This window comes from Aethalodelphis obliquidens, unplaced genomic scaffold, assembly GCF_003676395.1.
Source record: "Aethalodelphis obliquidens isolate GAN/ISIS:26980383/991018 unplaced genomic scaffold, ASM367639v1 scaffold48, whole genome shotgun sequence".
NCBI lineage: Eukaryota > Metazoa > Chordata > Mammalia > Artiodactyla > Delphinidae > Aethalodelphis > Aethalodelphis obliquidens.
The window spans coordinates 204,432-229,974 of NW_020837992.1; the positions used below are offsets into that span (position 1 = coordinate 204,432).

A 25,543-nucleotide genomic window follows, 5' to 3' on the forward strand; every position below is an offset into this window, starting at 1 on the left:
TCTCTGGCCCCCTCAGAGCCTCTTGCTTCAGTGATAATTTGGATTTGCTGGCCCTCCAGTCAAAGTGGAGTTATGATATAATAATTCTTTTAAAAGATAGTTTTTAGGAGTAAGACAGGAATAAAGACACAGACCTACTGGAGAACGGACTTGAGGATATGGGGAGGGGGAAGGGAGAGCTGTGACAGGGCGAGAGAGAGTCATGGACATGTACACACTAACAAACGTAAGGTAGATAGCTAGTGGGAAGCAGCTGCATGGCACAGGGATATCAGCTCGGTGCTTTGTGACCACCTGGAGGGGTGGGATAGGGAGGGTGGGAGGGAGGGAGACGCAAGAGGGAAGAGATATGGGAACATATGTATATGTATAACTGATTCACTTTGTTATAAGGCAGAAACTAACACACCATTGTAAAGCAATTATACCCCAATAAAGATGTTAAAAAAAAAAAAGATGCTCAACAACGCTAATCATCAGGGAAATGATGCAAATCAAAACCACAATGAGATATCAACTCACACCTGTTAGAATGGCTATCACCAAAAAGAACACAAATAACACATGTTGGCAAGGATGTGGAGAAAAAGGAACCCTCGAACACTGGGTTCCACTGTTGGTGGGAATGTAAATTTGTGCAGCCACTGTGGAAAACAGTATGGCAGTTTCTCAAAAAACTAAAAATAGAACTACCACATGATCCAGCAATTCAACTCCTGGGTATATATCGAAGAAAAAAAAAATGAAAACACTAATTCAAAAAGATATATGCACACCAATGTTCATAGCAGCATCATTTGTGATAGCCAAAATACGGAAGCAACCTAAATGTCCATCAATAGATGAATGGATAAGAAGATGTGGTATGTGTGTATGTATACACACACACACACACACACACACACACACACAATGGAATATTACTCAGCCATAAAAAGAAATGAAATTTTGCCATTTGTAGCTACATGGATGGACTTAGAGGATATTATGCTAAGAGAAGTAAGTCAGACACAGAAAGACAAATACTGTATGATATCACTTATATGTGGAATCTAAAAAATACAAGAAACTAATGAATATAAGGAAAAAGAAGCAGACTCACAGATATAGAGAACAAACTAGTGGTTACCAGTGGGGAGAGAGAAGGGGGAGGGACAATATAAGGGTAAAGGATTAAGCAGTACAAACTATTAGATATAAAATAAATTACAAGGATATATTGTACAATGCAGGGAATATAGCCAATATTTTATAAGTATAAACGGAGTATAACCTTTAAAAATTGTGAATCATGGGCTTCCTGGATGGCGCAGTGGTTGAGAATCTGCCTGCCAATGCAGGCGACACATGCCATGGAGCAACTAAGCCTGTGCGCCACAACTACTGAGCCTGCACTCTAGAGCCTCCGCACCACAACTACTGAAGCCTGCATGCCTAGAGCGCGTGCTCTGCAACAACAGAAGCAACCGCAATGAGAAGCCCGTGCACCACAGTGAAGAGTAGCCTCCGCTGGCTGCAACTACAGAAAGCCCCTACGCAGAAACGAAGACCCAACACAGCCAAAAATAAATAAATTTATTTTTTAAAAATTGTGAATCACTATATTGTACACCTGTAGACTTATATAATATTATACATCAATTATACTTTAATAAATATATGTATATATGATCTGATTAAAAAAAAGAAGAGGGCTTTCCTGGTGGCGCAGTGGTTGAGAGTCCGCCTGCCGATGCAGGGGACGTGGGTTTGTGCCCCGGTCCGGGAGGATCCCACATGCCGTGGAGTGGCTAGGACCGTGAGCCATGGCCGCTGGGCCTGCGCGTCCGGAGCCTGTGCTCTGCGATGGGAGAGGCCACAACAGTGAGATGCCCGCGTACGGCAAAAAAAGAAGAAGAAGAAGAAGAAGAAATGATAGGTATTGCAAATTAAATAAAAAGAAATAATTTCATTAAATAAAGAAATAAAAACGGCTCCTTGGACTTGAATCAAGATGGCAGATGCAGAACTCATCTGCACCTGTGAACACATCAACAATGTATCTATATGTGGAACAACTCTCACTGAAAACTAACTGGAGACTAGCAGGACTCCTGCACAACCAAGGCTTTAAGAAAGATCACACAGAATTGGGTAGCAAAGGGAAGAAAAGCAATCAGGTCAGGATCCGTGCCCCTGGGAGAGGACTCAGGGTAAAAGAGAGACTACACAGGTGGAGACCCTCCCTAAAGAGTGAGTGTTTTGAGCCACACACTGGGTGCCCCAACACTCAAATCCAACAAAAGGATGATGAGCCCCTTGGCTGACTGGAGGACCAGTGAGACTAACAGGAGGGCTGTGGGAAGCCTGGACTCTGCTGCAGAGGAGTGCATAAACACTTGCTTGCTTCCAAAGCAGGGCAGAGAGGGCAGACTGAAACTGCTTGAGTGACTGACTGGTGTCTTGTGACCACCCTGGTACCTGCCCCAGCCTGAGCTGATTGAACCCTCCCGCACCACTTACCTGGCGTTGCAGCTCCACACTGGAGCAAGGGCTGCCATGACTAAGGAAAAAAGCTTGGCTGTGAGATGCCGAAGTAGTTCAAACCATAAGCAGCATCTGAGCAGGGAGGGGGCAGCCATTACAGATGATTGCAAAAGGCAGCCTATCAGAGGCAGTCTGGATTTCTGATAGCAGCCAGACAGCAACACACCATGCTTGACCCTCACCAGATACCCACACCAACCCCTCATGCTCCGGTACTGCTCTCCTCTGGGGCGAGGGTTTCAGTGCTGGGAGGGGGAAGAGCACGCACTTAAAGGGAACTGACTCAGCTTGGAACTGACCCTCAGGGATTCTGCTCCAGTAGCTTGGGACCTGACCCCACCCCCAGTAGGGCAGTGACAGCCACTAAGCAGAGAGGAAGTCCCGCCTCACAGCCAACTCTGGCTCTAGCCCTTCTATTTTCAGCCCCACTTCTTACCAAGGTAATAGCTGCCAGCACATCCTGAGGAAAGACAGGACTTGTGTTCATGTCAAATACAACTCTCCCACCAAAGCCACTGGACACACACAGACTATAGGGAAGCTCCTACATAAGGACACTCCTTCAAGACTGCTATAAGTAACTGTTTCACCTAATTTCATAGAGACAGAGAAATATAAGCAAAATGAGAAGACAGAGGAATTTGACTCATTTGAAGAGCCAGAGAAAAACCCTGGAAAAAACCAATGGACAGAAATAACCAATTTACCAGATAAACAATTCAAAGCATTAGTGATAAGAATGCTAATGGAATTGGGAAAAAGAATAGATGGACATAGTGAGAATTTTACTTAGGAACTATAAAATATAAAAAAAAAACCAGTCAGAACAGATGAATACAATAACTGAAATGAAAACACATTGGAAGAAATGAACAGCAGTCTTGGTAATACAAAATAATGTGCAAGTGATCTAGAAGATAGAATAATGGAAATCACCCAATTAGAACAGCAAAAAGAAAAAAACATTCTCCAGGATACAGCACATGCTAGGCCACAGAATAAGTCCCAGCAAGTTTAAGAAGATAAAAATTATATCAAGTATTTTTTCCAACCACAATGGTATGAAAATAGAAATCAATTACAGGAAGAAAAATGGGAAAAGAACAAACATGTGGAGATTAAACAACATGCTACTAAAAAACCAATGGGTCAATGAAGAAATCAAAAGGGAAATCAGAAAATACCTCAAGACAAATGAAAATGGAAACAACTTTCCAAAATCTATGGAATGCAGCAAAAGCAGTTTTAAGAGGGAAGTTTATAAAAATATGGGCCTATCACAAGAAATAAGAAAAATTTCAAATAAACAACCTCAACTTCCATATAAAGGAATTAGATAAAGAAAAACAAACAAAGCCCAAAGTCAGCAGGAGGGAGGTAACAATAAATATCAGCAGATAAAACAGCAGATAAAAGAGACTAAAAAACCCAGAAAATATCAAAGAAACCAAGAGCTGGATCATTGAAAAGGCAAACGAAATTAATAAACCTTAGCCAGGCTCACCAAGAAGGAAAGAGAGAGGACCTAAACAAACAAGATGAGAAATAACAACCAATACCACACAGATACAAAACATCATGAGAATACTATGAACAGTTATATGCCAACAAATTGGACAATCAAGAAAAAAATGGACAAATTTCTAGAAACATACAACCTTTCAAGACTGAATCAGGAAGAAATAGACAATCTGACGAGACTAATCACTAGGAGTAAAATTGAATCAGTAAAAACAAACAAACAAAAACAAAACAAAACAACAAAACCTAGCAAGCAAAAGTCCAGGATCCAACAGCTTTACAGATAAACTCTACCAAACATATAAAGAAGAACTAATACCTATAATTTTTAGACTATTCCAAAAATGAAGAAGATAGAACACTTCCAAATTCATTCTATAAGGCCACCATTACCCTGATACCAAAACTAGATAAAGACACTACAAAATAAAAGAAAATTACAGGCCAATATCTCTGATGCAAAAAAATCTCTACAATTATCAGCAAATCAAACTCAATAATCTATAAAAAGTGTCATGCACCAACGATCAAGTGGTATTTACTCCAGGGAACCAGGAATGATTCAATAATCGCAGGCTTCCCTGGTGGCGCAGTGGTTAAGAATCTGCCTGCTAATGCAGGGGACACGGGTTCGAGCCCTGGTCCGGGAAGATCCCACATGCTGCGGAGCAACTAAGCCCGTGTGCCACAACTACTGAGACTGTGCTCTAGAGCCTGAGAGGCACAACTACTGAGCCCACGTGCCACAACTACTGAAGCCCATGTGCCTAGAGCCTGTGTTCCACAACAAGAGAAGCCACCGGAGCGGCCCGTGCACTGCAACGAAGAGTAGCCCCTGCTCGCTGCAACTAGAAAAAGCCCGCGCACAGAAACCAAGACCCAACACAGCCAAAATAAGTAAATAAAATAAATTTTAAAAACATAAAATGATTCAATAATCACAAATCAATGTGATTTACCATATTAACAAAATGAAGGATAAAAGTCACATGATCATCTCAACAGGTACAGAAAAAGCATCTGACAAAATTTAACATCCATTCATTGTAAAAACTCTCATCGAAGTTGGTATACAGGGAACATATCTCAACATAATAAAAGCTATTTATGAGAAACCCACGGCTAACATCATACTCAATGGTGAAAAGCCAAAAGCTTTCCCTCTAAAATCAGGAATAAGAAAAGGATGCCCACTCCTGCCGCTTCTACTTAACATAGTATTGGAAGTCCTAGCCATGGCAATCAGACAAGAAAAAGAAATAAAAGGCATCCAGATTGGAAAGGAATTCTTAAAACTGTCACTATCTGCAGATGAAATGATACCATATATAGAAAACCCTAAAGTCTCTACCAAAAACGCACTAGAACTAACAAACAAATTCAGTAAAGTTGCAGGATACAAGATTAATAGACAGAAATCTGTTGCGTTTCTGTATACTAATAATTTCTCAGAAAGAGAAATTAAGAAAATAATTCCATTCACAATCACATCAAAAAGAATAAATACCTTGGAATAAACTTAACCAAGGAATGAAATACCTATACTCTGAAAACTATAAATTATTGATGAAGGAATTTGAAAATTATAGAAAGAAATGGAAAGATATCCTGTGTTCTTGGATTGGAAGAAATAATGTTGTTAAAATGTCCATACAACCCAAAGCAATCTAGAGATTTAATGCAATCCCTATCAAAATACCCATGACATTTTTCACAGAACTAGAACAAATAATCATAAAATTTATATGGAACCACAAAAGATACCGAATTGCCAAAGCAATCTTGAAGAAAACAAGAATAAAGCTGGGGGTATCACACTCCCTGACTCAGTTCATACTACAAAGCTACAGTAATAAAAACAGCACAGTACTGGCACAAAAACAGACACATATATCAGTGGAATAGAAAAGAGATTCCAGAAATAAACCCACACACTTATGGTCAATCAATCTACAACAAAGGAGGCAGGAATATACAATGGAAAAAAGACAGTCTCCTCAGTAAATAGTGCTGAAGAAACTGGACAGCTACATGTAAAACAATGAGATTAGAATATTTCCTCACACCATATACAAAAATAAACTCAAAATGGATTAAAGACCTAAATGTAAGACTAGAAACCATAAAACTCGTACAAGAGGACATAGGCAGAACACCCTTTGACATAAATTGTAGCAATATTTTTTGGATCTGTCTCCTAAGGCAAAAGAAATAAAAGCAAAATAAACAAATGGGACCTAATTAAACTTAAAAGCTTTTGCACACCGTAGGAAATTGTTGACTAAACAAAAAGACAACCTACTGAATGGGAGAAAATATATTCAAATGATATGATTGATAAAAGATTAATATCCAAAAAATATAAACAGCTCATACAACTCAATATCAAAAAAGCAAAGAACCCAATGAAAAAATGAGCAGAAGACCGGAACAGACATTTTTCCAAAGAAGATATACAGATGACCAACAGGCACATGAAAAAATGCTCAACAGTGCTAATTATCAGAGAAATATCAATCAAAACCATGAGATATCACCTCACACCTGTCAAAATGGCTATCATCAAAAAGACCATAAATAACAAATGCTGGCAAGGATGTGGGGAAAAGGGAATGCTAGTACGCTAGTGGTGGGATTTTAAATTGGTGCAGCCACTCTGGAAAACAGTAGGGAGGTTTCTCAGAAACCTAAAAATCAAACTACCATATAATCCAGCAATTCCACTGCTGGATATCTGAAGAAAACGAAAACACTAATTTGAAAAGATACATGCACGCTAATTATCACAGCAGCATTATTTACAATAGCCAAGATATGGAAGCTACCCAAATGTCCATCAAAAGATGTATGGATAAAGAAGATGTGTACACACACACACACACAATGGAATAGTGCTTGACCATAAAAAAAAAAGAAATTCTGCCATTTGCGGTAATGTGGATGGACCTAGAGATTATGCCTAGTGAAATAAGTCAGATAAAGACTAATACTGTATGTTATCACTTATACATGGAATCTAAAAAATAAAACGAATGTAATAACAAAACAGAAACAGACTCACAGATACAGAGAACAAACTAGTGGCTACCAATGGGGAGAGGGAAGAAGGAGGGGCAAGATAGGGGTATGAGATTAAGAGACACAAACTACTATGTATAAAATAAGCAAGCAACAAGGATATATTGTACAGTACAGGGAAATATAGCCATTACTTTGTAAATGGAGTATAATATATAAAGATATTGAATTACTATGTTGTACATCTGAAACTAATATAATATTGTAAATCAACTATACTTCAATAAAAAGATAACTAAAACATTGACAAGAATAAACAATAAGTTTGTGTAAAAAAAAATTAAGGGACATAAAAAAAGATGTTATTAAATGGAGATGCATACCAAGTTCCTGAGCGGAAAGACTCAAGAGTATATAGATGTCAATTCATTCCCAAATCAAGTCTATAAGCTGAAGGAAATTTAAAAAAAAATTTTCAATAAAATTCTTTCTGGAACTTGAAAAAACATAACAGCTCTTTTAGTAACTTTTACAACTTGTCTCTCTAGAAAGAATGTGTATCTTTGAGTTTGGAATTTAGCAGTGTCATTAATTAAAAATTGCTGCTTTTTAGTAAAAGGTGAAATAAAAGATTTACATGTGTTCGGTTCCATTAATGTGGCCAAAGGACTTAAGAGGAGCTTTGCTTTAGATCTTCATATTCTTGAAATTTGAAAGATAAACAGTTTTGGGGTTAGCACTTCTTTCATTCCAATGAATTAAAATAGTAATTATACGGTTGAAAATGAATGTTTCAGTTAAAACCTTTAAGTCTCCAATAGTGACGGCATAAAAATAGGCTTTATTTCTTTTGCACATTTGATTTCCTCCAGAGTCTCAATGTCTCGGTGTTTCCAACAGGGTATCACATTAGCAGAAATATACATGCATGTGGGCGTTATGAACTTTTTATTAATGTTGTGAAATGAGAAGGCTTGGTGCTTTACCAGCTGTGTTTTGACTACAAACATCAATCATGGAAAAATTATTTGAAACAATTTTCTTTTAGTTCAGTCTATTAGACCCTTGTTCATGTTATAACTTTAGATAAATTTGAATAGTTCACGACTATAACCAATTACTCAGTTTCAATTACAATTCCTAATTGATTCAACCCTATTAGCACCATCTCTAGCGATAGTCTGTTACACGATGTTAGTAAAAGGCCAGTGGTTTGCGCCTAATGAATGTCTATATATTGAGTAATTAAAAACAGAAGTCTGCTTCTAAATATGTTAGGGTGGCACTGTCTGGTGGGTCCAACAGTTTGGATTCCTGGTCCCTAAGTACCATGCTTCTCAAGCCAGGGATTAGCACATTTTGGGAGCTGCAAAGAACTTAGAAGGACAAAGAACCTAACTTAGGACACACAATAACTTATTCGTACTGGTGATACTAGACCAGGATCCTGCTCCCTCACAGTTCTGTAACCTTCGCTCGGTTTTTTCTCAATACAAAGGAAAGACACCATTCTTTCCTCATTGATCCTTCTAGTATTAAGTTTGGAGTATGGTGGTAAATTAATAAACTTTTAAGAACCCCTCCCCCAACTTTGAGAATTCAGAAATTTACAGCTTTTGTATAAGAAATTAGAGTTAAGACTCTTTTAGACCCATGTTGGACTATGTCTACGTGGCCTGAGAGATGGAGCACGAAGATGACAATAGATGTGCTTTTGGGATACTGAAGAGAACCTGGAGTGTGGACAGAGGCAGTAGCAGAAAAATCGGGGAGACCATAATGTAAACTCAGCTCTAATCAACGGGGTTGTGGGTTTCGGGTCTGAGACACCAAATCACCTTACAAGACGTATGATAAAAAACCCACACTGCCCAGAACGGGCAGCTACCCTTAGGGAACCAGATGCAGGTTGATCCTTAGGCGCTGGGTGATGACGTACTGCCTTAGACCAGGTGGTGATTGGTTTCTGAAGAGGGGGGTTGGCCGCCAGTGCGACGCGGAGCCCTGTCCTAAGCCTCGCGAGAGCTGCGGTCCTGGAGCGGGATGGCCGCGGAGCCGGGCAGAGCTGGCCTTTGGCTCCTGCTTCCCGCTCTCTGGCCTGAAACATGGCCCGGGGTCCTGGCCCGCTAACCCGGCCTCGCCCCGGCACAGTCGCCATGCCCAAGAGAGGAAAGCGACTCAAGTTCCGGGCCCAAGACGCCTGCTCTGGGCGAGGTGGGCGAGGGCGGGGGCGTTGAAAGGCTTGGGGCTGGAAGCAGGGAGGGGGCTGGACAGCACCGAGGCGAGTGCTCGCCTGCCTGCGACGGGAGGGCGGCTGGACTGGGGACTTGGAGTGAGCAGGAAATCTTGGTGGGGAGGAAGCTGAGGAGAGAAGGCCTCCTCCTTTGAGGTTTGGTGCTGTGTTTCAGTGACTGTGGCGGATTATGCCAACTCGGATCCGGCCGTCGTGAGGTCTGGAAGGGTCAAGAAAGCCGTCGCCAATGCTGTTCAGCAGGAAGGTAGGCTTCCGACGAGTCTTTTCAGACTCAGTGAAGAGAGAACTAGGTGCTTTATTTTCCTGGGATTCTGCCTCAGTGTTTTTCTTGCAATCCTTTAGGCATCTTCCTGTAAACATGTTTGCTCTCCTCGATGGTTACTCATATATTCAGGGGAGGGGAAGCATTAGTCAAGAGCAGTAGCAGTTTCTGTAGCAGAAATATTTTATTTCTGTCTTCCCATAAAAAAACAAACAAAAAAAAACCTTTGTGTACTCTTCTTTGGTTTCCACAGCTTTCTTCCTGGTTATTAATCTTATTCCTGTTGTTCACATATATTCTCCACTTAACTCTGCTGTTTGCTTCTTTGTGTAATAACCTTGAAGTATTCTTTTCCTTTTCTCATGCTTCTCTTACTTTCAAGCTTCTTACTCAGGGGTCCGTGAAGCTTGTGTTTTCATGATATGTACTGTCTCCAGCCCAGGAATAAGGTTAAATTGGGTTTAATTCCTCTCAAACACTGCTCCTCAGAATTTATGCAAATGAAAATAGCATTCACCTTTTGCTTTTACCCTGAAGGGTTTATAGTGGAGAATAATTCACTCCCTTTTTCTTCAGGTCTTAAGCAGTTTCTGCAACTTTGGAGTCAGTTTGCTCATTACTTTCCAATTTTTTGTGTTTAAAATGCTATTTTTTTTTTTTTTTTTAAGATTCTCAGCTTCCTTTAGCAGACTCTCACACAGCTTTTGCTTTTTTTTTCTTTTTTCTTTTCCTTATGGATGCTGATATCCTGCCTAAGCCATGGTACTCTGCCATCTCATTCTCTTCTTATTTTCTTCTAGTAAAATCTCTTTGTGGCTTGGAAGCCTCCCAGGTTCCTGCAGTAGAAGCTTTCTCTGGGGCTGGTGAGCCCTGTGACATCATTGACAGCAGTGATGAGATTGATGCCCAGGAGGAAAGCATCCATGAGAGAACTGCCTCCAGAAAAAAGAAAAGCAAGAGGCACAAAGGTACAGGGCTCGCTCTCTTTTGGATTATTAGTCCTATCTGTGGTGATAACTTGAAGCTGTCACTTTGTCAGTAGCACAAGAGGTGATACCAGTGGAGAACCAGAGTTTGGATCTTTCTAGTGTGACAGGACTTCAATATACCAGGGCTTTCTACTTATATCTAAAGTTGAGAGGAAAGGAGATTGGTAACAGTAGTAGCCATTCATTGAGAACATATCATTATCAGGTAAAATCCATGTAGCAACAGGAAAACAAAAAGCCTTTGCATTTCTGGATTTCTGAATGTGTAAGGAAGCAGAGTTGTGACAAAAATGTTCTCTCTCCCAAATATGTGGATTGTATATAACCAATTTCACTTCAGCGAAAGTTAGATTATTATCGTGGACTTTTAAGTGCTCTGCAATTGTTAATGCCTGCTTTGTGTCTAGTAGGTACTGTAGGAAATAGAGAAATGTGTGATGTTTATGTATTAGTGGCAATAAAACTTACACAAATGAAACAAAGAAAGGTAAACAAATGGTATACAATGTGCCAATGCATCATTCACTGGTTTGCTCCAGACTTAAGGAATCAGACTCTTGGGGTAGAGCCCAGAATTCTTAAAGCTAAAGTGGTTCTGATGATCAGCTAGAGTTAGGAGGAAACTAATGTAATAAATGATATGTGTATTTTTGGTCTCAGATCTCTGAGAACTTTCACATATACTTGAGAATCAGATGACAGACTTTTGCATATGTTAAAATATATTGAAATAATCAATAAATTAATGAGCTGACTTTGCTTTGAAGTTATACCAATTATTGTCAGTGATACCACTCTTTTCCGGAACCAAGAATGTTAATAGACATCCCTCACACTTCTTTGTTCCTTAATTTCTTGATTTAAATCCCTACTCATCATCATCATTGTATTAGATATTTCTCTTGATTTTCCTTTTTGGTTTTGAGCACATTCCACAGAAGAGCTTACAGACTTTAAAAACATCTTTATTGAGATAAAATTCATCTCTTTAAAGTGTACAATGCAGTAGTTTTAGTATGTTCTCAGAGTTTTTTTTTTTTTAACATCTTTATTGGAGTATAATTGCTTTACAATGGTGTGTTAGTTTCGGCTTTATAACAAAGTGAATCAGTTATACATATACATATGTTCCCATATCTCTTCCCTCTTGCGTCTCCCTCCCTCCCACCCTCCCTATCCCACCCCTCTAGGTGGTCACAAAGCACCCGAGCTGATCTCCCTGTGCTATGCGGCTGCTTCCCACTAGCTATCTGTTTTACGTTTGCTAGTGTATATATGTCCATGCCACTCTCTCACTTTGTCCCAGTTTCCCCTTCCCCCTCCCCACATCCTCAAGTCCATTCTCTAGTAGGTCTGTGTCTTTATTCCCGTCTTACCCCTAGGTTCTTCATGACATCTTTTTTCCCCTTAGATTCCATATATGTTAGCATACGGTATTTGTCTTTCTCTTTCTGACTTACTTCACTCTGAATGACAGACTCTAGGTCCATCCACCTCACTACAAATAACTCAATTTCGTTACTTTTTATGGCTGAGTAATATTCCATTGTATATATGTGCCACATCATCTTTATCCATTCATCCAATGATGGACACTTAGGTTGCTTCCATCTCCTGGCTATTGTAAATAGAGCTGCAATGAACATTTTGGTACATGACTCTTTTTGAATTATGGTTTTCTCAGGGTATATGCCCAGTAGTGGGATTGCTGGGTCATATGGTAGTTCTATTTGTAGTTTTTTAAGGAATCTCCATACTGTTCTCCATAGTGGCTGTACCAATTCACATTCCCACCAGCAGTGCAAGAGAGTTGTGTAGCCATCAACATGATCTAAGTTTAGAACATTTCTATCAACTCAAATCTATTAGTATCATTCCTCATTCCCTCCCAACACTCTCTCCCACCCATCCCTTCTCCCAGGCAACCACCAATCTACTTTCTGTCCTTATAGATTTGCCTATTCTGGACATTTCATAGAAACAAAATCATATAATATGTGGTCTTTTGCATCTGGCTTCTTTGACTTAACATAATGCTTTCAAGGTTCATCCATATTGTAGCATATATCAGTACTTTATTCCTTTTTATTGCTTTTTCTTTGACTGTCATAAATAATGCTACTATGAACACTCATGGACAAGTTTTTGTGTGAACATATATTTTCATTTTTGTCAGGTAGGAGTGAAATTGCTGGATCACATGGTAACTATGTTTAACTTTTTGCGGAACTGCCAAGTTTTTTATGAAGTTTCCATTTTATATTCCCACCAGCAGTGAATGAGAGTTACAGTTTCTCCACATCCTCCTCAACACTTGTTATTGTCTAACTTTTTAAACTATAGGCATTCTAGTTGATGTGAAGTGGTATCTCATGGTTTTGATTTGCATGCTAATGATGTTGAGCATCTTTTATGTGCTTATTGGCCTTTCGTGTATCTTCTTTGGAGAAATGTCTATTCAAATTCTTCACTCATTTTTACATTAGGTTATCTTTATATTACTGAGTTGTAAGAATTCTTATGTATTCAGGAGACCAGTCACTTAATCAGATACATGATTTGTGGTTTACAAACTCTTAGCTATAATTCATCTTTTACTTCCTTGCTGCACTTTACCCCCATTAGGGTCCTTCATTCTCATCAAACTGGTCTTTTTTTTCCCCCTCTTTTTTCTTTTAGCTTTTTAAAAATGAAACATATACAAAAGAAGAGAGAATAGTGTAATGAATCCAATGTGGCTATTACATAGCTTCAGTTGTCAACTCATGGTCACTTTTGTTTCAGCCACTACCCCCTCACCCCCACCTCAACACACACACACACACACACACACACACACCATACACACTTGATTATTTTGAAACAATTTCCAGATATTCCATTTTTATGTCTGTAAATATTCTGGTAGTTATCACCAAAAGATAAATGCTCTTAAAAAAATTATCACATCTAAAAAAGTTAGTAATTTCCTTTTTTTTTTAAAGCTACTTTATTATTATTTTTTAAATTTATTTATTTATTTTTGGCTGTGTTGGGTCTTCGTTGCTGCGCGTGGGCTTTCTCTAGTTGCAGCAAGTGGGGGCTATACTTCATTGAGGTGCGCAGGCTTCTCACTGTGGTGGCTTCTCTTGTTGAGGAGCATGGGCTCTAGGCGTGCCAGCTTCAGTAGTTGTGGCACGCGGGTTCGGTAGCTGTGGCTTGTAGGCTGTAGAGCACAGGCTCAGTAGTTGTGGCACACGTGCTTAGTTGCTCTGCGGCATGTGGGATCTTCCCGGAGCAGGGCTCAAACCCGTGTGGCCTGTATTGGCAGGTGGATTCTTAACCACTGTGCCACCAAGGAAGCCCAACAGTAATTTCTTAATATCATCAAAATCTTGTTAGACTTGTCTCTTTATTGCCCTCACATGTGTTTTGTTTTTTTAAATATCCAGGCTTCATGTTAACTGTTTATTTCACTTGGAATACTTTTCCCCTTAACCTATGAATATCAAATTTTTTGTCCTTCATAACTTATCTCCATGAAGCTTTCCTTTACTGATTCCATTTCCTACGTTTTGAAATTTCTTAATAATTGTGTGTAAAACATTGGCAATTTTTATAATTACTGAGTTTTGTCCCTAAAAACAGAAAATTTTTAATAGTACTCTGCTTTGTGAAAGTCCTCATGGGTCTCAGTGGAGGAAATTCTGATAGTTGTTTGCCTTCTCTTTTAGAGAGAGATTTAATGTGGGAGAAGGGGGCCCCAAATGTGGTAGGCTGAGCCTTAAATGGTTACTGGAGATATCAAGAAGCATAAGAACCAAAAAAGACGATGTTGTTTTAGAAGCATTGGTCTCTGTTATGAAGAACCTAATGCAAGAACCTGATTGAGTCATAGGGCTGCAGGAAGCAGCTAGAAAAGCAGAGGCAGCTTCAGGGAGGTAGTTGTAGGGGCTTTTTGCTCAGGAAACAGAAAGAAAAAAGCTGTGTTTTGGATAGCTATATAACTAAGTCTCAATTAAAGATTATGGTTAGCCCAGATTCTGGTATCTCTGTGGAGTGTGAATTTTTATTTGAACCTGACATGTATAGTGGATCTCAGGGTCAAGAGAATTAACCCTAATGAGGTCTGAAGGAGGAAGAGGTGGGGATACATCATCACAGGGTATCCTTGAACACTGGAGGCTTGTGGCCAGAATTGTAGATCAAGCTGACAATGAAACAAGAAGAAACCAGAAGACACATATCTAAGGCAATTACTGAGTAATGAAAATACACTGTAACTTACTTGTTTTTTTTTATTTAGTTTGTACTTTGAGGTTTCCTCATACCATCTTCAAATCAGTTTTATTTTTTAAGTGACTGAATTGAAGAAAATGTTTGGTGGATGGGGACTGCAAGGGAAATCAAGGGCAGAATTTATAGTGAAAAGCTGGACTTTGGAGAAAACTGGGTTCTGTTTACCTTGAATACGTGCAACGTTCTGTTTTCTTATAGTAAAATGGACACAATAATATTTTCCTTATTTCCTCTGAAAAATTATTATAGTTGAATGATATAATGTATGCAAAGGTACTTTGAAAACTTCAAAATAGTATGTAAATAGTGGTTAAATAAAGGCCTTAAGAACAAGACCTATTCACTTGGGCAACAGGAAACAAAAGTTTTCAGCAGCTAGAATAAGCAGGAAATGATGAGTTTGAGAGGCTTCCTTGGACCTATTTAAACCATTTTCTTAACTGTGCAAGCCCTGGGAGAATTGAAATGATTGGGGATCTTTATATGTGCATATAATAGAAGATCAAAAGTTATAGTTCTTTTTTCTGTTTCAGAAGATCTGGATGGGGCTGGAGGAGAAGAGTATCCCATGGATATTTGGCTCTTACTGGCCTCCTATATCCGTCCTGAGGACATTGTGAATTTTTCCCTGATTTGTAAGAATGCCTGGACTGTCACTTGCACTGCTGCCTTTTGGACCAGGTTGTACCGAAGGTGCGACCACAGAGAGCTCACTGTGTTATCTGTGTAGCTTATTTCTTGTTGTTTTTGATTTGGAGCTACTCTCTGGATGGTGACCTCTTTTCACTTTCTCTACTGCATGCCTGGGCATGAACCTAGCTTTGAATTCCTTGAGCTCCTCTTTAATTTAAAATTGATATTATTAATTCATCTGGTAATTGTCTTCCCTATGGTTACCCACTTTTCTTCAGCGGTTTATCTTAGCTAGAATTTTCAAAAGTTATAGATGCCCATCTGTTTATCTTTGCAACTGGATTTGTTGTTTCTTAGATTTGCTAGTCATCTTGAAGTATCATATAGTCTTTGTAGTTATGCTGCTCTGTGTATAGTTGTAGTGGTGAAGAGGGAGTGAATGATGTGATTAGTAAGAGGGCTGACTTTTGATGCAGGGTTAGAAGTGTAGTGAAGATTGTAAATCGTCAGTAAGAATGTGGTGGAAGGGGATGGTGAGGTATCAGGGAGTAAAGAACTTTCTGAGACATGTGACAAGAGAACTTGGTGGATCTTCCCCAGTGCAGGTTCTTTTTGAGCAGCTGAAGTATATTGTACTGGTATAAAGTCAGAGACTTGCCCCTTTTTTAAAGTGAAATAGTGAGGATTTAAAATTTTTAAATGAATAGAGGAGTGCAGGATTACAAGGTATATTGGGTTTTGCATAGAAGAGACGCAAAAGTAGCTAAGAAGTGAAGGAGATAGTGATTTGTGTGTGTGTATGTGAGAGCACTAGGGACAAACTAACTACTGGCCAGTGGAATAGTATAGTAAAATTTGTACTGAGCCCAGGAGTCCTAGGAGACTGGCCTAGAGCAGAAGAGAGAGGTCACTTATTGGTAGGAGTAATGTGTCATGTTTTAGGCACTACACGCTGGATGCCTCTCTGCCTTTGCGCCTGCGACCAGAGTCAATGGAGAAGCTGCGCTGTCTCCGGGCATGTGTGATCCGATCTCTGTACCATATGTATGAGCCATTTGCTGCTCGAATCTCCAAGAATCCAGCCATTCCAGAAAGCACTCCTAGCACATTAAAGAATTCCAAAGTAAGTGACAATTAGTGTTGGGGTTTAACAAATGGACTCTTGTATAATGGGCCTGTTATCATGGCTTGTTTCCAGCTTCCTTGATGGGGTGGTCTAGGGCCATAAGTACCAGGCTGCTAAGGGACTAATGTAAACTTTCAGGGCTCATGGGTATCTCTTCTCCAAGACATTCCTGCTGTGCTGGGTTGGCTCATGTTATCTTTACCTTAAAGCTTTCTTGTGCTTTTAGCATATTCCTTATTCTCTTTATTTTAATTTATTTTCATGCCTTATACACTGGGCCACTTTAGATGGTTTAGATGGTTTGATGGTTTGGGCTAGGAAGAACACAACTCAAATGGTAGATGTAAACTATAATTCTTAAAAGGTGCTTTAAATCATGATACAAAGATATAAAACGACTTACTAATTTTCTTTTTCTAATGTGACCTTGACATCTGGATTTCCACTTTCTTGTTAACCTTAAAAGATTCTGGTGTGGACTTCTTCAGCATTTGCAAAGTGCCCACTATTGCCAGGCTCAGGGGTGGGTTGTTTCAGAGACTATAAGGTACTTCCACTCATAGACTTTAGCCCTCTAAAATTCTTACTGTGTTCTAGGCCATTCCTTATATCTTGGAATTTCCCCAGTAGTTTATATTTGTACATTGTATTCAAGGTTCTGGCATTCTTCTGATTTGTAAGTAGGTCTATAAGCCTTTGGTCCATTCTCTCCTTTTTTCTGCCATAATGAAATATCTAGTGAACACATCTTTGCCAAGCTAGACTAGTATAGCATATATGATTATTTAGGCAAGTTGATGTCTCGGCCTTTTTCTCATTCAACTAATACTATTGTCTAAATTTTGTATCTTTTGCGTTTGTTAATAATTTTTACTACTCTGTTCCTACCCAAAGTCTGGTGTTCTATAGCACTTCCTATTCTCTTCTGTTTTGTTTTTATGCTTTGGATGTTACATAATGATTCTTTTCCCCTAGTTCAGCTCTAGTGTGATAACATTCTACCTGATACATATTGATTAAAAGGGTACTGTTGATCCAAGATCATCATGGTTCCCCCCAGGGTTGCAAACTGAGGTGGTCAGGGCCATTGGCTGAGCCAATTTAATGTCACACTAGCTGATGGATTTAGGGCAGGATTAGAATGCTGGGTGAGTAGAATTTCATTCCTTCTCCTTGTAATATGAGTGGACAGTGTATCATTTCACATTTATAGTTTTTCTCCCCCAAAAAACATTTGATCTTGTCAGGTGAGGTGGGGATCATCCCAAAGCTAACCATGCTAGGGGTGAATCAATTGTTGGGAGCAGAGCAGCATTGGGCAAACTCCTCATGCTTGACACATCCTCGCGGCTCCAGTGCACAATGCAAGTGCTACTGCCTAAATCTAAAATACCCATGTCTTCATATTCTTATAATTGTATATTAAGTTTTTTAAGTGGACTAAAAAAGTGACTTTTAAGTGGCTAAAAGTCAAGGTGGTGATAACTAAGGTCTTAATCCAGACAGGAAGGCTAGGCCACCTGTCTGCTGCTTTTGTACCTGTTGTTAGAGATCTTCTGAAGAGGATGTGGGACCTGCGGTGGCAGGTGTCCCATGCATGGCCTTGCTAGTATAACCACATCGCATGGCATTCAGGAAGTTGCCAGCATGCCTAAGGGAAGTTGTCCCATGTTCCTGGACTCCACCTTTTCGTATTTGATTCTCCCTCTCTCTCTTTTCAGTAGCATAGCTTGTGTGGGACACTGGAGCCGTTGTGTTGGCAGCAGAAGTGTTTGCCCCTTAAAGCCAAGCCCATTATTTTTGATGGAACAGCAGGACCTACAGGGCATGTCTGAAGGGCAGGACAGCTGGCACGGCGGACGACCCACCCCTTATCCCCTGGGAGGTACTTAACTTCTTGTGTTAACCCTAGCTGTAGCCTGACTTTCCTTGAGGGGCTTACTCTAGACTGAATTCAGCTCACCTCTGTAGTTTCCATACCGGCTGTCTGCTCCCAGAAGGTCCTGAGTGGTTTGCTCCTATTACGTACAGGGCTGGCTGTCTCTGCCTGCCTTATGGCTTTGTTATCATCTTGTCTGGTGGCTACTGGCTGCCCTTATATTTTAATATAGAGGAGTGGCCTGCTGAATCAGATAATGCCCCAGTCTCTAGAGACCATGTTTCTGTCTTTAAAGATGAGAACAATAGGGGTTGACCTCAATAGCATCTGAGGTTGACTTATATTGGTACCTCTTCTCTTTACTGAATAGCCTTGGGATTGTCTCTTTTCATGTTGCACCAGTGTCAAATTGTAGTGGTGGTGCGGGGGAGGTGGGGGTTTCTATCCGTGCCAAAGTAAAAAATCTCAGCATTGGGACCGTGGCTGGCTTTAGAGCTAGCAAACAGAACGGTTATTTTTATTTTCTTACAGTGCTTACTTTTCTGGTGCAGAAAGATTGTTGGGAACAGACAGGAGCCAATGTGGGAATTCAACTTCAAGTTCAAAAAGCAGGTGTGTGCTTTTATCATCTCTTTGCTTTTCAGGTAATATATTACTCTAATTTTACTAGACATAAAATTGCCTCATTAAAATCAGATAATACACATTAAAACATATAATGTCATAAAAATAAAAGAAAACTGTTTTCTATGAAAGAGGCACAAAGATTTAATAGCTTAATGCAAAGAGTAAACCTTGAGTGGATCCTGGATTAATGAACAAAGAGCAATAAAAGACATTTTTGGTACAATTAAAGAAATTTGAGTATGCCCTGGATATTAGATTATATGAAATTATTGTTAATTTTCTTAGGTGTGATAATGTTACTGAGGTTATATATGTATCTTTATTCATGTTGAATAAGGGTGGAATGCCAGTGTTACTTTCAAATGGCTTTGCCTCCCCTACCCCAAGAGTTCATGTGTTTTTTTTCTTAATATGTGAATATATATAAAATGAGAGGTGAGGGAGAGAGAAAACAAACGTGGCAAAATATGCAGTGGTAAAGGGTATACAGGAGTTTATTGCATGGTTTTGTTAACTTTTCTATATATTTGAAGACTTTAAAAGTGGGGAAAGGGAAAAACTTGTTATAACAATGTACTGAGGTTATTTGACTAAGAATTTTTTTGTTTTTCAAAGCAAATGTATTTGTAAACAACAATACTTCATATGGTTTTATATCTGAGGCAGTTTGGGCAAGCCATGGGGAGAGGGACTGCCAAGAGTCTATTTATAAGAAGAGTAGATACTATTGCACCTTTATCTCTGCCTTTTTCTTGGACTGTACCTGAGATCTTGGCTACAGTGAGGATCTGTTCTGCATGTTTACTTCTTGTCCTCAGCAGCCTCATTTCCTCCATCTGTCTCCCATACTTAGTATCTCACTGAGGTGACACATTACAAATAGAATTACAGTTATCCCTCACTTGATGACAAATGTGTTCCAGATAAGTTTGTATTTAAAGTAAATCATATTTTTACATTGATTTTTTCAAAAACACGGTTCTAGGGATGAATTTTGGCTCTGATCATTTGCTTTTAATAAGATGTCCACAATCTATGATATCCATTAGATGTTGGTAGAAAGTCCACCATAGCACCTTTTTGGGAGGGAACTGAGGGGCAATCTTTACAATGTATACAAGCTAAGACCAGAGCTGCTGCAGGAAAGTGAATGCTAAGATTTCCTCTAGCTCTGAGAGTTGTGACTCTTGTTTTATGATGCCTGGAATTAGATGACCACTTCTGCTTCCATCCCTTTTTGTGCAGCAGATGTTCTTTGGAGTCTGACAAGTCACAAGGAATTTGTGATCTCTCAAACATTGGAGGGCCTCTGATAGAGCTATAAGTTTCCATGTCTTGCCAGATGGTAGGAAACACCATCTAAATGAAGCACCCACTGTCACATTTCTCATCCAAATGTGTTTCCATGTCTTTCAAAGTTCAGATTTTCCTTGATCTGTATAGAAACTGATACGTATATTAAAGAGAGAAGAGATAACAGAAAAATGGATCTCAGCAGCTTTAGTTAAGCCATACCATTTTCATTGGTGGAGTCTTAGAGCCATAAACATTTCCTCTAACCCATTAGAGTAATTCTTAATTCTCTTCAGTCCCCTAGATTAAAGAGCAAGTGTATGGGAGGATTGCAGCCTCCCATTCAGTACGAAGATGTTCATACCAACCCAGACCAGGACTGCTGCCTACTGCAGGTCACCACCCTCAATTTCATCTTTATTCCAATTGTCATGGGAATGATATTTACCCTGGTAAGTGGAGACAGGATGTCATCCTCAGCTCTTTCATAGACTCACTATACTTAGGGTTTGAAAGAAATTTGTAAATTTAACCATTGAGGAAGAAATCTTTCAAGAATAATTTTAAACAAAATCTGAAAGCAGACTTGTATACTAGGAATAGACATATTTGTGAAGTTAATTATGTCTGAGAATATTTTACTTCTGTTTCCTTCTCTATAGTGAACAGAATGTTTTTGCATCTCCTGTGTAGTGTTCATTAATGTTTGAGAAACATTATCCTGTTAAGGTTAATGATGAAGCTTATACATGAACACTGTATGTCAGGACCTGAGGCATGCATGTGGTATCATATATGGAATATTAAAATGTAGGGTTACCAGCTCTGTCTTTTGTGTGATGCTCTGACTATTCAAGGTTTAGCTAAGAATTAGATTTTAGCAAAGAATTAGATTAGTAAACAACAAATATGCTTCTGGTGTATTTTCCATGTTTTTAACATTTTTAACTGGATTGGCAACTGGAGAGTTCGTGTAATTTATCTTCTCTGTATTTTAAGCTTATGTTCAGAGATGTTTCCCCCTCCACATTGAAAATAGCTTTATTCTTTTTTTAATGGTAAAATAAATAATTCATACTTCATGTGAAGAATTTAAATAATACATAAACACATTGAGAACAGTGAAGGTGACTTAGACTTCCGCTATCCTATAACTGCAGTTAACTTTTGGGGAACTGTTCTTTAATGTATCTGTTAATATATATTCAATACATGTATACACCCACTCTCTTAAATAATTTTGTATAATTGAGATTATGTCATATATCTGTTTTTATTGTAGGCATCTCTCATTAAGCCACATTAATGACTTATTTATATACTTATTATACTCCATATACTTCCTACTCTTAGAATTCTATACAGATTTACGTATACATAAACATTTAGAGATTTTGTGGTTTATTTTCCAAAACAATGTGATCAGATCAGTTTCATGCATCTTGCTTAACTTGCTCAATAATATCTCATCAGAATCCCTTCAAGTCATCTCTTATAGCTCTAATCCAGTTTTTTAAAATTGTCATTAAGGTAGTCTATGTGCATGTGTCCTAATTTGTTCAGCCATTGGAGAGGCTTTCTTTAGCACAATTTAAATATATGAAGCTAAGAAAAACTTATAAAAATCATCCTTAATTTTTAATATCTTTGCAAAAAAAGATAGTATAGTGCTGTTGGTATAACTTAGAGATTATTTTGTGGCCTAGTTCATGTCAGTTTTCTAGATTGTCTCATTTTAGAGTGAGTCATAGGAAAACAAGGTTGTTTAATTTGAGTACTGAATTTATTTTTCCCTCCCAGTTTACTATCAATGTGAGCACGGACATGCGGCATCATCGAGTGAGACTGGTGTTCCAAGATTCTCCTGTCCATGGAGGTCGGAAACTGCGCAGTGAACAGGGTGTGCAAGTCATCCTGGACCCAGTGCACAGCATTCGACTTTTTGACTGGTGGCATCCTCAGTATCCATTCTCCCTGAGAGCATAGATACTGCTTCCCATCACTGAGGGCAGCCCTGAGCTAGGCCAGTCCATTTGTAATCAGATTCCATTTTGGGGGCAGCTGATTGTATATCTGGTCAGTAATGCACATGCTCTTCAGGTTTCTGGGGCTCCTTCTAGGGGAAGGAGAAGGATTGAATCAGGAGTAAAAACATTATGATTTATAAACATATTTTAATGTAAAATTTTGCATTTGAAAGGTGAAACCTGGCCCTATTTTCTGTGTTAAACCCCATTTGGTGCTACTGAGTTTGTTCTTTATTCTTTTATCCCAGCCAGAGTGGATGATCTCGCTTTAGGGGAAAATTAAACTCTTAAATCTCCAAACAAGGAAATTTCAGCATTCCCTTATGGATCAGAGTAACCTTAGAGGCTTAAAATTGTTGCTACTGTTGCTTCCAATTTAGCTGCCCCTCAAATTCAAGTGAATATTTCCTCTTCTCCCTTTACCCCTCTCTAGAAATAAAGCAGGTGACAGGGTTTTCATAAACTTATGAGATTGACTTGTGTATCTTTCTTTAAAAATATTCGTCACATAAATATTTTTTTGCCAGTTTTGGATTTTAGGTATTTTTTTTTTGCATGAAGCTGATAGTAATGATAATGATTTTGTGCTACACTAGGAACTTTTCGTATCTCTAGTTCTCACAATCCTGCAAGGTAGGTGATACTATTCCCATTCTCTGGCTGAAAAAGCTGAATCAGTGACTTAAACAAGGCCATACTATCCAATAAGTGGCAGAGCCAGAATTCTGACCCAGGTCCTTTTGCTGTGCCACAATTAAAAAGGTCAGTCTCATTATTCTTGTGGTAGATGGTGGCACAGGGGAGTAGGCAGAGTGTACATAGATAGAAAGAGTAAAAGGGTGAGTAAAAAGTTGATTGTGGTATACCTTATCCCTAATCAGCCTAAAAGTTATATAAGATAGATGAAAGAATCTTTTAAATATGTGTTTCCAAGTAAAATGTAAAACAAATCAAGACAGTTATTGCAGGAAGTATAGTGATATTTTCATTGAATTGTTAGAAGGGCATTTATTATGAAGGTTCATTAAAAAATTGCATTCTCATATTGAAAGCAGACTCCTGCACTATAAGAATTTAGTGACTCCTTTGCTCTGCTCTGCCCTGTGCTGCCTATGAGAGCTTGGCCTTTTATCGCTGCAGAAATGCTCATGTCCTCTTGGTGAGAGGACTTGGTATAGCTTGTGTACTCTGAGAAGAGGATCATGTTTTTGTTTTGTTTCTGCTAACAAGATAAGTTTGCTGCTTGTCTCCTCCCACCTGCCCCCCACCCAAATTAGCTAGGGAGCTGGATATTAGCTAGAGGTGGCATTACGACCATATTCTTTAAACATGAAAATCTCATGGGGGTAGTTATTATCATGAGCTTGACTGCTAAATTAGTGTGTTGTTTTTTCCTTACCATTCCCTACCCCCTGCTATTTAAAGAATATTCTTAGGAAGCCCCTGCTTAATACAGCTGCTAACAGCTAACCTTACCCTGCACTGAGGGTGGTACTAAAGCTGTTCACACAGAAAGTGAGCCTGGGTCAGTGAAAACCAGAATTTGGGCAGTTAAATGATAAAAACAAAAAACCCCTGAACAATATGCACCATCTCTACAATCAGAAGTTGCCTCTTTGAGGCAAGAGGAGAGAAGCACACAGTCCCTAGTTCCCTGAATTAAAGATGCCATGGAGCAGAAGGGAGTTGTCCTGGTGGATTTTGTGTCCCCCATTTAGGAGTTAACTTTTAGAAGGGGAGTGAAATAAATTTGGCTTAATAATTGTGTTCTGACTGATCTTCCTAGTTTTTGTATGAAACTCCATGGTATGATGATATTGCCTCAGCTGTTCTCTTAGTATAATATTGACAAACACTTGGTAAAGTATGTTATCAAAGGTTGTCATGGCTTCAGCCTTCCCTCTGCACTGACTGAGTTGCCTTTTCTAGGATGATTCCTGATTCATTAGTGAAAGGATATGAAGTGTTTCAGGGATTTCCTTTTGATGAGAACCTGAAACTACCTGGAGAAGAGTTGGAACTTTCTGAACTGCTTTTGTAAAAACTGCTTTGTACTTGTCACTTCCTTAAATATGTACCTTGATTTTGCTCTAAGGGTCAGACAAACAAAATACTTAGCTTCATTTCTTACCCCTCAAATAAATCGGAATTACTCAGATTTTCCTGCCTTCTACCAAAGATACAAGGAAACTAAGCCAAAAGGTGAATATATTGCGGGAAAGAAAAATATTAATTAATTAATGGTTATATGTGCCACTGATCTCAACTACAGCATTTGTTGCTGATATAGAACATGTGTGTGTATAAGTCTGTACACATGGCATGTATATAAAAATCTTTCACACTTGGAGCAGTGTGTACTGGGTATTTTAAAGGATTGAGTAGGCACTGTGATGATACTTCACAAACCAGATGGGAAAGATGCATTAATAGCCACCGGTGACAGGGTAAGGAGCAATTCAAGAAAATGTACAGATTTAACCAAAATTTGTCAGGAATTTTGGCATTGAGACTGTCTTCGTACTATGTATCTATAATAGACAAACATTTCATTTTATAGTAAGTGTTAGCACAGCCAAATACCTGAATTCAGGCAAGCGACACAATTCACTGAAGTGCACCCTAGGGAAATGTATCCGGATTAGGTTTCTCCACTTAAAAAATGGGTACAACCAGAGTAAAAGTAGTAAATGGGCGCAAGAGAAAGGTGACGAACCATTGGCAAACAATCAGAAGGCCAGTACTGAGGCCAATTTAGAGAGCAGGTGGTTAGAGACAAAGGTAGGTTCAAAGGGATATGTGCTGCACCTCACTGGGAAGGAGGCAGGACTCCGCTGGGCTCTGAAACTTTACTGGCGTTGGGTAAAAACCTCAGCTCTCCGCCACCTCGTAAGGGACTCTCCAGGCAGCACCAAGATGGCGCGCAGCTCAAAGAGGCTCCTCTGTCACGTGTGAGGGAGCGCCGGGGCGGAGGCGTGGCCTCGAGGGAGTCGGTCAGGCCCCGCCCTTGAGGTGGGGCCAGGGACTGTCAGCAGAAGGAGCGGGTAGGACCTTGAGGAGGGGCGCCACGGCGCTGGTGGAGGCTGCAGCTACGTTCGCGCCTGCTCGGC

The 25,543-nt window shown here is 39.3% G+C and overlaps 1 protein-coding gene across 9 annotated transcripts; it reads left to right on the forward strand.

Moving 5' to 3' along the window:
- Positions 1–9,056: 9,056 nt before the first annotated feature.
- Positions 9,057–24,199, forward strand: TMEM183A (transmembrane protein 183A). Of its 9 annotated transcripts, none has more exons than XM_027082658.1 (8): positions 9,057–9,279; positions 9,474–9,563; positions 10,382–10,549; positions 15,382–15,541; positions 16,424–16,604; positions 19,018–19,098; positions 20,703–20,858; positions 22,207–24,199. In XM_027082658.1, the coding sequence occupies exons 1-8, from the start codon at positions 9,171–9,173 to the stop codon at positions 22,390–22,392; spliced, it is 1,131 nt and encodes a 376-aa protein (XP_026938459.1). In that variant the 5' UTR covers positions 9,057–9,170; the 3' UTR covers positions 22,393–24,199. The 9 variants fall into 9 exon arrangements, with proteins under 9 accessions (XP_026938459.1, XP_026938464.1, XP_026938463.1 ...); XM_027082663.1 differs by having other exon boundaries at positions 9,088–9,279; positions 15,385–15,541; positions 20,711–20,858; positions 22,207–22,301; XM_027082662.1 differs by having other exon boundaries at positions 9,089–9,279; positions 20,711–20,858; positions 22,207–22,301.
- The last annotated feature ends 1,344 nt before the right edge of the window (positions 24,200–25,543 follow it).